At 42.7% G+C, this 13,331-nt stretch overlaps 1 protein-coding gene across 7 annotated transcripts in view; it reads left to right on the forward strand.

The window, feature by feature from the left end:
* FRMD3 (FERM domain containing 3) overlaps positions 1–13,331 on the forward strand; it is a 267,673-nt gene that overhangs the window by 80,417 nt on the left and 173,925 nt on the right. Inside the window, exon 1 of one of the 7 annotated variants that reach the window (XM_053656507.1) lies at positions 12,913–13,054. The exons of 5 other annotated variants lie outside the window; for them this stretch is intronic. In XM_053656507.1, the coding sequence (XP_053512482.1) occupies positions 12,920–13,054 (135 nt within the window). In that variant the 5' untranslated portion in view covers positions 12,913–12,919. Of the gene's footprint in view, positions 1–12,912; positions 13,055–13,331 lie in introns of those variants that run through there. One more of the 7 variants, XM_053656508.1, reaches the window with a different exon arrangement.

Here is a 13,331-nt window from a genome sequence, read left to right on the forward strand (position 1 = left end):
TGAAGGATGTGCTGAAGGTAGCATGTAGTGTTTCCTTTTATGCCTGCGAAGATTTGAAGAGGATGGGCCACATCTTAATCCTGCCTAGAATTTTCTGGACACATGTGGGCAGCGCTGATGCTCTAGGAGAATCATCAGTCATTGCGTGAGTGACGTGGAAGCTGAGCCAGACCTAGGCTCGGTTTTATGTATGAAAGTGGTGACTTTGAGAAAGGTGGGAGAGGGTCGTTGGCTTGTCAGGAGGAGCTTGGCAAAACCCGGTTCTCTGACCAAAGTCCAGCCCACTGTGTTGGGTGAGCAGGTCCTATGGTCGTCTTTGTGGGTCTCCCCACCTCCCTGGGGAGTAAACGCTCACTGTCTCAGTTCCCCCGTGGTTATGGCAGCCTGTGCCCAACACTGAAGGAATCTCCAGCTGATTTGCTCTAAGTGCTGATGAGATTTTTCCCCTGTGCATTAGTTGTAGCATTTGGACATTTTTTTTTACAAGTAAGCAAAACCAAAGGAATGTAATTTCAGTCACTGAAATTCTTTTATTTATTTTGGAAACAATATGCACCCCAATAGGCAAATGTTGAAAAATTAAAAAGAGCCCAGTAATCACCTTCCATGGCTTTAAAAATATTTTTCTCCTGTTTGTCAAAGAAATGTACTCTCAGCAGCCACAATGCAAAAGCTTGAAGATATTAAAAATCCCATGATTCTACCACCCACAGATAATTGTTATCAACATTTCCTTCCATTTTCTCTGTATTTATATCTATATATGCACATCTAAAGCCATGTATTTTTATGTTGATATTCATGTCTTCATAGATTAATGGGAAGATTAGTATGAACATCAAGATATGTCCCAGCAGTCTTTTTAAAAAGATTTTACTTATTTATTTTTAGAGAGGGGGAGGGAGGGAGAAAGAGAGGGAGAGAAACATCAATGTGTGGTTGTATCTCATGCGCCGCCTACTGGGGACCTGGCCCTCAACCCAGGCACGTGTCCTACCATGGGAATTGACAACCCTTTGGTTCACAGGCCAGCGCTCAATCCACTGAGCCACACAAGCCAGGGCCCAGCAGTCTTTTAAAGACTGTTGATAGCAGCACAATTTCACAAGAGCCTCCCATCCAAAATTGTGGTACATATACACCATGAAACACAGAGAAAAGAAGATACTACTTTCAACAACATGATGAACTGAAACATCTGAGAAAACCAGGCATTGAAGACAAAACCATAATCTCACCTTTACAGGAACAAAAAAAACAAGAAACAAAAAAACAAGGAGGAGGGGGAGGGAAGGACTTAAGAAAAAGGGGGAGAAAAAAAACGGGGGGGGCAAGGGAGACTGGGGGGGGAAGAGGAAAAAAATGTACTTGAAAAGTAACCAAATAAAATTATAAAAAATAAAAATAAAAAAAAAATAAAGACTGTTGAAGATTCTAGGTTCAGAAGAATTATTCTAGATATACCACTGGGGGAGAGGTAGAAAGGTAAAGAGGATCTGGTGGATAAAATGCATCTTGGCTTTATTATCTATTCATTTAGAGCCTCATTTTTCTCACCAATGAGATTTATATAAATTCTTCCTTCTTACGCTTGTTTTAAGGACTTGAAGATGGGATGGACATGAAACACTTATGCCTGGCATATAGCAGGCCCCCTGCAAATGGGAGCTGTTATTGTTGCTATTCCAAGTCTGAGTAAAGTGAGTTTCAGAGCTGGAAATGAGCCTAAGATCACACAGCTGGTGGTACAGATGGGTTTGAACTGGAGTCTGTCCGACTTGGAAGCTCATGTTTTTTATACTACACTAAATCAATGGCTAAAAAGAAAAATTATGTTTATCGAGTAGTCTGACATATTTCATTTCTTGCGCACCGTACATCTGAGGGGTGGGTGCTGATGTTTGGGAGTTCGTAGCTGCCTTTTCTGGCAACTGCGAGGGAAGTGACGCACTGTGCTCTGTGTTTGGATGTGCCCCCTCCTGTAAGGGCATCTACAGCTGGCGGCATCTGCAGATAACAAGGGAGGAGGGGTTAATGTGTGTGTTTGGTTTTGCCCCAGAAAATGGCAAGGAATTTCATGCTTAGGGGTGCTGACTACTATTTAGCAATGAAGCTTTTTTCCACTAGATTAGGAAACAGATGTTTTCTGGTCCATTGAGGAGTTTTAAAGGCTGGGAATACTTAAGAGTTATTTTCTAGGGCTGTTGACCTCAATTCTTGGATTATCATCATTCTGGTCCAGTGCTTTAGAGCTTTTAATCTGCAGAAACTCTTTTGTGTATTTATCCTTCTCTGCTCAATGTGATCTCTAAATCCTTAATTCATGGAAGCATAGTTCAGATTCAGGACCTGGGATTATTTAGTTTTGCTCTTTTTAACTGTAATAACTAATGAGGATCCTTGCCTGGTGAATTGTCTTGGGATCAGTCTTTTTTTTAAATTAAATTTATTGGGGTGACACTGGTTAATAAGATCATGTAGGTTTGAAGCGTACGTTTCTGTGATATATGATCTGCGTATCACATTGTGTGTCCACCATCCCAAGTCAGCCACCTTCCGTCAATCACCCTGTGCTTTTTGCTCTTTGCTAACCCCCTTCTCATTGGTAACCACCACAGGGTTGTCTGTGTCTATGAATTTCAGTTTTATATTCCACGTATGAGTGAAATCATATGGTTCTTAATTTTTTCGGACTTATTTCACTTAGTATGTTATTCTCAAGTTCCATCCACATAGTTGCAAATGGCAGTATTTCATCTTTTCTTATGGCTGAATAGTATTCCATAGTATAAATATACCACATCTTCTTTATTCAATCAGCTACTGAGGACGCTTCAGTTGTTTCCAGATCTTGGCCACTGTGAATAATGCTGCAGTGAACATAGGAGTGCATATATCTTTGTAAAGAAATGTTTTTAAATTTGGGGGGTAGGTACCCAGAAGAGAGATGGACCTTATTCACTGCAGGTGGGAATGTAGGCTAGTACAGCCACTGTGGGATCAGTTTTTACTGACTTCAATTGGAATCTTTGACTTCTCTGGCATTCCCACCTTCCTTTCCGAGGTAGCAGTTTGAAATAATAAAAACAGAATCACACGAGCTAGAGTTCATTGACTACTTATTATTCTCCTTGTTGCTATAGTAACAAAAGTACTCCCAAATCTCAGTGACTTAATACGGCAGTTTTTTCTTGCTCATGCTAAAATGCCACACTGTAGGTCTATAGGGCTTTCTGCTCACCATGGCTATACTGTGTCCCAGGGTCATAGCAGTGTCATTTTCATGCTTCCATGACCCCCTAGTAGTGGGAAGGGAAGGACGATTTCATTGGCTCTTTAAGCTTCCTCGCACAGCACAAGCACATGGCAGAGACCTATTTCAGACGGAGCTTGAAAGTGCAATTCTACCATGTTCCTGGAAGGACAGGAGAATCAGAAAACATGGGAGCTGCCCTGATGACCACTGTACCTTCTGAGCACAGACTGTGTTAGGTGCCTCACACATGTCATCTGTCATCTTTGCCCCAATTCTGCAAGGTAAGGGTCTTATTTCCATTTTGTAAGTGTGAAAACGTACTCAGAGAGGTAAGATGAAATGTCCATGGGCACACTGGGGTGGGATTGAAATCCAGTCTGTCTGACACTGAAATTTATGTACTTCTACTGCCTTCAACAGCCTTGACTTTCATCTTTTCCCCTAACTGGACACTTCCCATGGACAATAATGTTGCCAGTTAATATCCTTCCTGTGATTGACTTCTATAGGTCCCATGATTGGGCAAAATTGCCCTGGGAGGCTTAAAATGATAATTGCTGATGACCCCATGAAAGTGTCCAGCTGGGAGCCGGTCCACTGAATCCTGTGTGTAGGGATGTGGAGAGTTCAGAGGTGACTAGGGAGGGAATGGGGGTCTTTTGAGGCAGTCAGAAACTGGACACATACTGTCCTCAGTCATGGGACCCTAGGCACCACAGTGCGAGTGGTAGGCTAAGGCTAACACACTGATTACAGTTGTATTTTCAAGGGGAGCTTTGTTGGTTTTTTTTTTATAAAATTTTCATTTATTTATCTTTAGAGGGGAAGGGAAGGAGAGAGGGAGAGAAACATCAAAGTATGGTTGTCTTTCATGAGTCCCCTGCTGGGAATTGGCCTGCAGGGAACTAGCCTGCAACCCAGGTATGTGCCCTGACTGGGAATCAAACCTCGATTGTCTGGTTCTCAGGCCTGGGCTCAATCCACTGAGCTACAACAGCCAGGGCGGGAGCTTTGTTTTTTATTTACTTAAGTGACAATTTGGGTATGACCTGGATTGCAGGGTTATACTACAGATGAAATGCCGGGTCCTTGAAGTGACCCGGCCTATGATCAGTGGCTTGGAAGAGGTCTGGAACTGGTCTCTTCTGATGATACAGACAAGAGCGTTCTCCTGGGCAGCCAGTCTGCACTAACAGACCTACAACCTACTGATGCCCAGGACCACCTTCTCTGGTTCTCATAACAACTCGTACGAGGGAAATAGTGCCAGTAAGGTGGAAGTGAGTGAATTTGGGGACCTCGAGGCAGATCTTGAAAAGCAATTCCCTGCTCCAAAAAACAGTAAGAATTTTGATGAAATGAATTTGAATTAGTAGATGTCTTCTATTTGGTCTTCCTACCAACTTCTCCTTACACACCACTGCTAGTATTACCTGTGTTAACTTACTGACACTTCCTGTCACTTGCTGACTGGATAACTTCTGATGGCTTCTCATTGCCTACAGGGTGAATGTCAAACACCTTAGCAAGTCACACGTAGCTCTTTGTGATTCTGATTTTTACCTGCTAATAAAATATTTATAATGTGTATGCAGTGGTGTGGTTCAGGAAGTTTCTGCATAACAGAGGGCCCATTTTTAACTGCCCACCAAACAAGAAGAAAATTCCTGCTGAGAGGGTGCAGAGAAAAACTCAGTCTTCCTCCCGTGTTTTTCCTTTACTCTCACACTGCTGGTCCTTACAGTGTTGCTGACTCAGCTGTGTGGCACCCCGCTCCACCGAACAATTCTCAGACGTCAGCTTCTTCTCCTGCAATTTAACTCAGTTTTAACGCTATCTTCCTGGAGATAGCGTCAGATCCCACAAATTAAGGGTTCAGTCTCAGGAGACTGTTCCTCATTTCAGGTGCCAGTCGCAAGTTGTGGATCTCCAGGCGGCCCGCAGCTTCTGCCTGATTTGGCTACAAACTGAGGGTTCCTATGACTTCTTCCTCCTTGGATTTCATTATTTGCTAGGACAGCTCACAGAACCCAGAGAAACGTGTACTTATCAAGGATGTGATAAAGGATATGATGAACAGCCACATAAAGAAATCCACAGAGCAAGGTCTGTGGGGTCCTGAGTGCAGGGGCTTCTGCCCCTGAGGACTTGGGGCATGCCACCCTCCAAAGACATGTTCACTAGCTTAAAAGATCTTGCACCACATAGTTTTTGGACTTTATGGAGGCTTCATCACATAGACATAATTAATCATTAACTCCATTTCCAGCTCCTCTTCCCTCTCTGGAGAAAGAGGGGTGGTGCTGAAAATCCCATGCTTCTTTCTATTCATGGCTTGGTCTTTCTGGTGACTAGCCAGCCATTGGTCCAGGAGCCAGCTGGGAGTCTCCTCATTAGAACAAAAGACAGTGGCTATCACCCAGGCAATCCAAGGGATTTAGGAATTATGTGTCAGGAACCAGGGTCACAAACGACATATCAGAACAAGAGATGCTCTTAGTGCTCATATTGCTCAGGAAATTAGGGTTTTAGGGGCTCTGTGCCAGGAACATGGGCAGAGACCAACATGCAGAGATATATTTCCCATGATCTCACAGAGGAGTTTTATCTTTCTTCTCCGCTCAGCAATGTGTTGCCCCTGTGGAGAGAAGATAATTACAAGAAAGATGGAGGATTCGGTGTTTTGTAACCTTTCGCTGCCTATGCTCACTGAAGACTGAGGCCTCTCTCTGGTCCAGAATAAGCCGGAAGTAGGCTTCTCATAGCAGATCAGACCTGAGGAACAAATGTTCCATGTGGCTACTATGCAAAGAGGACCTAGTTCAGTCATTACAGGGGCCTTCCTTTGTCACTGGGCATTGGTTATCATGTTGCCATGTATGTATGAAGGAAGAATTGGAAACTAATCTCATAACCTGCTCTGTGGCCTGTGTGGACACTATCCACTTATAGATATTAAATATTTTATGGCTCTCATGGCCTAAATCACATTTTACTGTGTTCATCCAATCTTTAGTCAAACATAAACTATTTTGTATATAGTTTCCCAGACTGGGCGTGGCCTCCATTTAGTGAGGGGGGTCAGGGTTCTGGGGCTCAGAATGGGTAGGTCTGGTTAACAAATGCTGTTTTGACTCACAGATGCCTTTTAAAAAATAAATGTACTGGGGTGACATTGACTGATAAGATTACATAGGTTTCAAGTATACATTTCCATGGTACATGGTGTGTATTTTGCATTGTGCCCACCACCTAAAGTCAAATCATCTTCCATCACCATATATTTGACTCCCCTTACTACCTCTACCCCTCTTCCCTCTAGTAAACACAGTACTGTTGTCTGTGTCTATGAGATTTATTTGTTTTTCTTGCTTGTTCATTTGTCACTCTCAGTCTTAATATCTCATATATGAGTGAAATCATATGGTTCTTAATTTTTTCTGTGTGACTTATTTCACTTACTATGATACTCTCAAGACCCATCCATGTTGTTGCAAATGGCAGTATTTCATCTTTTCTTATTGCTGAGTAGTGCTCCACTGTATATATATGTGCACATCTTTTATCCAATCATCTGTGGAAGGCCACTTGGGTCATTTCCAGGTCTTGGCCGCTGTGAATAATGCTGAAGCAAATACAGGGAGCACACATCACAGATGCCTTTTGAAAAGTTCCCAAATGTCTGGAGGTGCAGCTCACACAAAAAGGTTGGGCTTTGAGGTGACTCCGCCCTTCGTCCAGAAGAGTTTTCTTTCTCCGGACAGCAACCTTTTATAGCTGTTTGTTGTGTGCCGTGCTGAGGTATAGCCCGGAGGCAGGAGTATCTCCTGATGGCCTCTGTATGACGTACAGAATGAGGAAGGCTGTTTCTACATCTTGCCCTTGATGAGGCAGGAATATTCCATGTGGTTACTGAGAAAAGAGGCTGTAGAGTCAGTCACAGGGGTCTCATTTGAATGCTGTGCCCTTGGTCATGCCTGCTTGTACAAGTGCACATTTGTGTGGGGAAAACACTCTCTTCTGAGACAGGTAGCCTGGACAGAGGGGAGCTACCTGTGACGACTCCTGAGTCCCCATGTTCAAGACCTATTTGGGACATCTATAAATAATAGTTATGACTTTCCCCAAATGGCTGGTAAGTGTTCTTTTCAGCAATTAAAAAAATGGAATTTATAGGTTTTGTTCCTTTGGGGCAATATCCTCCTGAGCTTAGCCACCCCATACTTTGTGGCTTGCTTTGGAAAATACTTTTTTTTTTTTTGGAAAACTTAGTAAGGTGTTTCCTGGAGTCAGATCTTTTCTTGGTATGCTTAATAGTAAGTTAGTAGAAATTTTTAGCTTTGTGTTGGCACTTCCAGCCTCACTGGGAGTCTGCTTATAGCACTAGAACAGCCAGTGTGTGGGAGGTGAGGCTGAGGGTGGAGGCTGATTCTGCAAAACGAAGTGTGTTTCCCACATGGGTCCTCAAGTGCCCTCATTCCTTCTCTTCCCAGCCTTCCTTTCATTTCACACTCCCTTTTGTGCTTTTGAGGATACCCCTGCTTTATGCATTTAGCCTTGCTCTATCATTTCCACTGACGTACACACTTTAAAAAAAATGATAAGTCTGATACAAACTTCGTGCCTGGAGCAAAAACGGAGTAGGATACAGGGCTTAAAAATACACAAATGTGTCCTGTCTCTCTGTTTCTTGCATCTTGTTCTGCTTCCATGGAAGACCCAGATCTGTGCCCCTGGGTGAAATGCTGAGATGTAACCTGATTGGAGGATAGTGGGGCCCAAGCTGTTCAGTGCTTTCATTAGGAGGAGCCTTTGTGACCTTGACCGGTGGTGATGGAGCAGTGACAGTAGTGCGAGGCAAATGGAGCCTTCTCAGGCTTCATGGTATTTTGGAAATAACTTTCAAGCTCAGTCATCAGAGAGAAAGAGAAGAGCAGGTATTTATTTCTAGGACAGAAAGGGGTGGACCAAATGGTAAATAAAGTCTCAACGTATAATTTTTAGGAAGTTAAAATGGTGGCTCTTACTACAGTGATCATGGGTCAAACATTTATTTAAGTGATTAATGAACAATCAGGATGGCAAAGTGTATTCAAAAGAGCATTGGGAGCCGTAAGTATAAAGAGTCAATGAAACAAAGCACGGCCTCAGTAACATTTGCCGAAACACGACTGAGATACAGAACATTATATAAGGTGATAAAACCGTTACCTTTGGCTTATGGGACGAAACAGTGGGACAGAAATCATTGGCAGCGTGTCAGTCTTCTCTACAAGTTAATATCTAACTTTACGGTCAGGACCTGAAAGGGCAGTGAATATTAAATCAAGTTACTTTCTGTAAAGCATTGAGTACCCTTATGTGGCTTTGTCAAACAGTGCTCTGTGCACCTAGTCATATTTTTGACTTATTTCCGAATTTAAGATAGTGGTTCATGACAGTGCATAATGGAGCTGTTGTGGAAGAGGGGCTTCTGGATTACATCCGAACAGTCTTCCGATTTCTTGTTTGACGCTCCCTTTGAATGGTTAGCTATTTCAGGGCCTGGATGTTGTCGGTTTGCTTTCTCCTGCTTTCCTTCCAGTGCTGCATGTTGTGACTATTTTCAGGGGTGATGGCTGCTGGGAAAACCATCTGGATCAATATTCTTTTCCTGTCCAACTCTCTTGTTTTTAACTCTTGGTCCAGGTTGGAAAACTCCAGTCACAGAATAAAAATGTATATCTTTAAATGGCATGCTTATTTTTGAGAGGGTATAATTTAAAAACGAAATTGTATTTTTGCCTAGTTCCAGAATAGAGCTTTAAATGAATCTTGCAAAGTCACTGACTATTATATCTTTAAGTTTGTAAGCAACACTTTTCTATTTTTGAATTGAAAATTTTCCGATTTTCTCTTTATGGCCCCCTGAAGCGAGGTTTGCTTTCGCTAATGGGTTGATCTTTTGTGCATGCACAGGCACACAAAACACAACCATGCATATAATAAATCTTACTAATTAAGACTTCATGAAAGAAAAATGTCATTAATTGTACACTCTTGATTCTTAGTTAGAAAAAGCTAAATGTTGCAAAGTCCCATGAGTCCTTTGTAACGCCTGCTGTGCTGACTGTTTCAGGTGTCAATTACTTATTTAATTATGTTTCAGGAGCTATTTTTGGACCCACAGTGTGACAGAACTACAAACGATTTTAATAGATTTCCATGGTCATTTGTTTTTACTCTTTTGGAAGTGCTTAATCTCCAGGAAGGTGCTGCCAAGTTAAAGTATAAGATGAAAACCCCAGGAGAGGGATTGTTGGGAATAAGGGCAGGGCGAGCTGGACTCAGACAGAAGGTAGGAGCTCTGTGTCATCTACCAGAAACCCACTTGAAATATAAAGGCACATACGGATTAAAAGTAAAAGGGTGAGGAATGATAAACTATGCTAACACTAATCAAAAGAAAGTGGGAGTACCTCTATTAATTTCAGACAGAGCAGACTTCAGAGCAAGGAAAATGATTAGGAATAAAGAAGATCATTAATGATAGAGGGGCGAATTCTCCAAGAAGCTATAATAATCTTCCTGTATTTGGTTTTTTTTCTTTTTTTTATAATATAATGATCTGTAATGTGTATGCGCTTGACAACAGAGTGTCACCCTACATGAGGCAAAAACTGACAGAACTGCATTGAGGAATAGATGAATCCAGTGTTATAGCTGAGACTCACCTCTCCTCTCTCAGCAGTGGAAACGCAGGGAGGGGTTGGTGTGGTGTGGGGACCGCCAGGGGCGCACCGGTGCTCCAGGAAGTCCTGGACAGGTGTGCGTTCAGGCTTCTGTTTTCCAGTTTCTCCATGTAGTGGTCTGAAGAACGCATCACGAAGCGGGTTCTTAAAAACATGTAGAATTCTGGTTTCCACTTAGAACCTCAGTCTGGTGGTGGGTCAGGAAATTTTAAACAAAACTTCCAGGTGATTCTCAAAAATTTGAGAATTGCTTGAATGAATGTGTGTGAACTCTGCCTCCCCCTTTTACCCCTTGACCCTTGTCTCAAATAAAAACAAAACAAATGAAACATTCTTCTATTGCAATCATCCTGGCTTTTTATTAAGACAAAAGCGATCAGATTAAAGCAATTCATAGGAAGGAGTAAATGTCTGAAAGCAGTCTTGAGGGTGTTTGTGGTTTAGGTAGGGAAGACTTTTCTTATCCTAAAAGACTCGCTAGTAAGGTTGTGCTCAGCGGGATCTTTCGGATCTGAAACCCTGGCTTCCTGCTTTGTAGTAGCTTTAGACCTCAGTTTTGTGATGTACCAACTTTCTCTTAAGTAGGATACTTGATTTTCCTTTTCCAGATGAGGCTAGACAAGAGGATTTTCTGAGTGGGCCTGGATATTTGAGGTTAGAAGGCCACTGGACACACTGTGTGCTGAATGGGAGGAAATGAAATGGAAGTCTGTGTGTGATGTTCACGCCACAGCCTGAGCACCAGGCATGTTTATACCTAGTGTGCATATTCCAGTCTTTTCTGTCACCCTGTGGGTGTGCTTGTGTGTATGTGCATTTCTGTGTCTGGGGCCACAGGTACGTGTGCGCATATGTTGGGTTGGCCAAAAAGTTTGTTTAGTATTTTCCTTAAAATGAAAGACACATTTTCCATTTTCATCAATAACTTTACTGATTTGGTTATTCTGAGTATGTCAGCTATTTCTTGCATGATATGACATTGATTGTTCTCAATTAAGATCTTGATTTGATTGCTATCAACTTCAACTAGTCTACCCAATCCATTTTCAATATTAAAATGGCTACACAAAAATGTACTAATTTTGATAAGTTTTTTTAATGCCTGCTGATTTGACAGCTGTCACAATACAATCTAACAGAATTTTTCAAATGAAGTTAAAGACAAGTACACACTACTAGAGCCATCTTATAGAACAAAAACACAAACTTTTTGGCTGACCTAATATGTCTGCATATATACATATGATAATATGGCCATATTTTATAGATACACATACAGTGAGATAAAAAAGTCATCATTGCACTGATGTTCCTTTTTCCACAGGGATGCCTGCAGAACTGGGGGAGCACCTGATAAGGAAAACTAAATAAGTGACTCAGTTATTACCATCTTATATTCACGCTAATGTTCTTTTTCAAGGAAAGGTTGTTACTACTCATGGTGCGATACTTTTTCCCTCTTGCTCTACATTGAAAGCCATAAGAACATCTAAGCTTTACATCTAAGACACTGGGAGAGAATTGTTAGTAACATGTCCTGTGTCTGCTTTGGTATGAGCTAGTTTGCTTTAAAAAACTTGTTAAAATGACTTAATGGTTCAGAAACCCAACTGGTCTACTGCCATTTCAGCAGGAAGGGATGGTTGAGTGGAAGTTGATTTGGCTTGTGCCACGGGCCAAGAAGCATGCCAAGAGCTCAGTGTGTACCATCTCATTTCATGATGGGCGTTTGTGCCAATTCACAGTTGAGGAAACTCAGGCTCTGAGAGCCAAGCAGCTTGTCCCAGGTGACAACTAGGAAGGGCCAAGGCCAGGATGTGAACTGAAGTCCCTTCCTGTTTAATACCACTGCCTGGGACAACAGGCCAAATTATATTTTTCTGGCCTGAGGAGACACAGGATAGTACAATGTCCTAAAAATAGCCTTGAACTCCGCTTGAGAATCAGATGGCCAAGGGTCCAGTAATCAAGGCACAGAACAACTTAGACAGGAGTAGCTTCATTTTTTAGTGTGGGGAGAAGTTATTTCTTAAAACAAACTGATGAGCCTATGGCCTTGAGGATAAAAGTGCTGAAGAAGCATTCTGCTTTCCTTTGGTCTTGGAGCCTCAAATGGTGCTGCTAGAAAGAGGAGGTGGCAAAGGAATTTGTGATGCTGGGCAAGATGGTGACCTTTGATGCTTCCCCTTTAAAGACATTGCTTATAAGAAAGGCAGGAGAAGGACAGGCATGGGTCCTGGAGAGGGCCAGTCCCTTTTGCTCTATTTTATGGTCTCTCCCAATCTTTTGCTTCTACCATTATTGCTAAACATGTGGAATTTTATGATGTGGTTAAAGGTCACTTCCACCCATATCCTTTGTTAATATAATGCATGAAACGAGCTCCAGTTGACCTTCTTACCGTTCCTAGATTTTTTCATAGTCACATTTAAGGAATAAAATGATTCAAGCACTTTTAAATTCCACTTGAACTTATATTGTGCACTAACTATATGCCTTTTATATTGTACCTTGCAAACAGATATTTCTGCAAATTTGGGGTGAGTGACCTTTGTTTTAAAAGTTTTACCTACTGGGCTGGACAGCCTTGCAAGTTCCAGAGGGCTGGAGGCCATGGTGGCATTTTCTGTGGTGTGGTGGCGGGGTGAATTTTGATTCAAACATTAAGCCTTGGAATGTGAGTGGGCTGCTGGGGAGCGTCGGCTGGCCAGGCTGTGGGGAGGCAGCCGCACAAAGGGCGCACAGTCACATTCCTCTGGGGCCACCTGGCAAGCATGCTGGCTGCTTGCCATCTGGTGCGATCTCTGGTGTTCTCTTGGGAGTGGACTCTTGGATTCCTCGTAGCCCTGGGAGCACAGTGATCCCGGGAGGCACGGCTTCTGGCGAGGCACGGCTTCTGGCAAGGCCAGAGCTATAGAGCAGTTTATGGAGGATGCTGTGCGGCTTCTGCAAAAATCATCCTCCTGGGGAGAGGCTGGGAATCCAGGGGCTGGGAGCATGGGGAAGACCCTCGAATTGCAGCGATTTGATTCTGGCCCTGCCAGGTGTGTGGCACAGTCCCTTCCAGGTACCAGATTTGGGAGTGCGTTATGGGAGGGAAATTGGATGGAAGGTTCAGGTAATAAATGGGAGTGTCCAGTGAGGCTTGTCGGTGCTTAGAGCGTCCCTAAGTTCCTTCTAAAGAGTCCTGGGGTTTCTTTGAATAAGGCAGAGCCTTGCATTAAAGTGTCCTCTCTCTCCAGAACACTGTGCTAGCAGCTGGCAGGCACACTGTTTACAATGCAGTGATCGTTTGATAAGAGCTCATTCCTGAAAGGCAAATGGAAACTTCCAATTAAAACTCA

Source organism: Artibeus jamaicensis, unplaced genomic scaffold (genome assembly GCF_021234435.1).
Source record: "Artibeus jamaicensis isolate MK-2021 breed Jamaican fruit bat unplaced genomic scaffold, CSHL_Jam_final scaffold_1964, whole genome shotgun sequence".
Classification (NCBI taxonomy): Eukaryota; Metazoa; Chordata; class Mammalia; order Chiroptera; family Phyllostomidae; genus Artibeus; species Artibeus jamaicensis.